The 2217-nt window shown below is 39.3% G+C and overlaps 1 protein-coding gene across 1 annotated transcript; it reads right to left on the reverse strand.

Moving 5' to 3' along the window:
* Positions 1-732: 732 nt before the first annotated feature.
* Positions 733-2214, reverse strand: LOC123172130 (uncharacterized). The gene is made up of 6 exons (XM_044589156.1): positions 2007-2214; positions 1716-1910; positions 1512-1637; positions 1290-1417; positions 1134-1209; positions 733-1058 (listed from the first exon to the last, which is right to left on the reverse strand). Exons 1-6 carry the CDS (start codon positions 2046-2048, stop codon positions 888-890), a joined length of 738 nt encoding a protein of 245 aa, XP_044445091.1. The 5' UTR covers positions 2049-2214; the 3' UTR covers positions 733-887.
* Positions 2215-2217: the final 3 nt, after the last annotated feature.

The following is a 2217-nucleotide window of genomic DNA, read 5'->3' on the forward strand; positions in this document are numbered from 1 at the left end:
ATCAAGGGATGGGACCCACCTGGTTGAATATTAGGGGGGTCGTGAAGAGTTTAGCAAAGGTAAGTTATGGTGTAAAAAAACTAAGGTAAGTTGCGTAACAACACTTAGGTCTCCTGAGAATCACGATAGTCAAAAATATATAGTTCCCGTTTCTTTGAAAAATAGCCAAAAGAACTGGACCGCTTTTATTATTGGTTGTAAGTAAATCACAGGACCTCTTTTAGGATGAAAATTGGTTCTAAAGTCAACTAGTATTGACTATTCACACGTGAAGTATTTTCCTCTCTCTTGTGAAGCTATTTTATTGCCCATCCGTGCTCATACCTTTTTTCCTCGTATATGTGAGACCAAATTTTGTTGATAATATTGAATCATGTCTGGTGCTGCTCAAGATGGCATGACACCATGGTTTTCGCTTCGGTGAGATTTCGATGAAATAACTGAATTTCATTCATTTCAGCACTCAATGCAATATTTGCCTTTCGGCCAAAATATTTGAGCCTCACTGAATTTCGGCCAAAATATTTCAGCACTCGCTGAAATGTTTCTGGAACTTCTAACTAGCCATGTTAAAAAAATTCTAAAACTTCTAACTAGCGACATAATTGTTCTGAATCTTGTCCAGACTCCGACGAAACTTAAATATAAATTTAAGAATACAGTTAACCTTTCTAAGCTTCAAATTCTTGTCAAAAGCAAATATATGTTTCAGCGTCTCCCATGCAGACCAAATTTATTTGAAGAATAGTATTTGGAACCAGTACTGTGAAGTATTACAACTTGATTAATCCGCAATGGACTAAGAACATGGCTAGGAAACCTTCTTCGGGACTAAAACCAAACCACACCCTACTCTATCGCTTCATAACCAAATGTACACTCCATATCTAAGAATGGACCATTGCTGGATTAAATGCTTGCATCTTCATGATCTTCAATTGCAGTTGCATCCGATAGGCTAGCATTGTACTCTTCAGCCTTTTCATGGACTTCAATTTGTTGTAGGTCGAATTAAGAAGGACAACAGGCAGCTCTCTTCTATAATTGTCGATGTATGCCTGCATGGGAGGATATGTTAGTATCGTTCCATATGTTTACTAAATTGAGAGAATTTTAGGTGTTACTCTGCATACTTGGTCATAATGCAGTCTAAGATCTTCTCCCATAAAGAATTCGATGTTCTTCAGCATGTAGAGTGCACAAGAAGAACTACAACAATTAATTCTGTTAGCAGCATTTCACGTATTAACAATGAAAAACATAATTAGAAGCTAATATTGTTGACTGACTTGTCATCTTGTCTTGGCACACGCACATGCTTTACTGTCCATTGGGTCACGTTAATGTCTTGCCATGCATGGCTTTGTGGTCCATTGATTCGCAGCGATGCTCTCAGATGTGCTTCCACCCCACGTATCTGCCAAAGTCCATGGTATAAGAAGTTGCTCAGGGTTCATGGCTAGGTATGATGCTAAATCCTGTGTTATATTGAAAGACGTTTAAAATCTCACCACGCGAACCACTTGTGTGCGTTCTAGGTAGCCGAAAAGTGAATCAAGAATCTGAATCTCCCTCCTTCTGGGGTTTACGACCACAAGGAACCAGTGGGTGTTCGCCATGTTCGTAGGCAGTAAAACCTGGACAGCAAATATGATTACATCAACATGCATAATAATTAGAAAAATAAATGTGTTTATGTCATGGTGAGATGGTACCAGATCATGTCTGAGGTAGTTGTCTCCTTTTGTTGTTCCATGACTGCCCGCCAACGCGGCCTCGTGGCAGTTCTCTACCTTACCATCTCTTTCGAGCATAGCGACACCGGCCACCATCTCAATGTAAACCAGCTGCCCATCCCTTATGTCATTAGGATGATCATGACGCATGATCTGAATCACAGCATCAACCAACTAAAACAAAATTCAAGTTAATTGTGGCATTCAAAAAAATTCAAGTTAATTGTACTGTGCAAAAAAATTGATAACTAATTTGGGAAAATATCTTACTTCGTCACCCAACCATTTGTCATCTTCGCCTACATCTGTCATGGTGAGGCCTTGCAAATGCTTCTATTGCAGAACAATGTCATCAATTACCACCAATTGTTTATCAAGATCTGAGGTGTTGATAATTTCGGCCACATAACTCTGTCGGAACTTGTCAAGGTTGGTCTCCAGCGTCGAAGCACTTGTGTCTGTATCTTTTAAATTGCTTGCA

Source organism: Triticum aestivum, unplaced genomic scaffold (assembly GCF_018294505.1).
Source record: "Triticum aestivum cultivar Chinese Spring unplaced genomic scaffold, IWGSC CS RefSeq v2.1 scaffold186199, whole genome shotgun sequence".
NCBI classification, from domain to species: Eukaryota; Viridiplantae; Streptophyta; class Magnoliopsida; order Poales; family Poaceae; genus Triticum; species Triticum aestivum.

Bases quoted from the DNA above. Each gene is read 5' to 3' on its own strand.
- LOC123172130 (XM_044589156.1), bottom strand. From the start codon at position 2,048: ATGACAGATGTAGGCGAAGATGACAAATGGTTGGGTGACGAA. The intron at 1,638-1,715 runs GTACCATCTCAC...TTTGCTGTCCAG, and splicing joins ACTACCTCAGACATGATCTG to GTTTTACTGCCTACGAACAT. The intron at 1,059-1,133 runs GTATGCAGAGTA...CCTCCCATGCAG, and splicing joins TTAGACTGCATTATGACCAA to GCATACATCGACAATTATAG.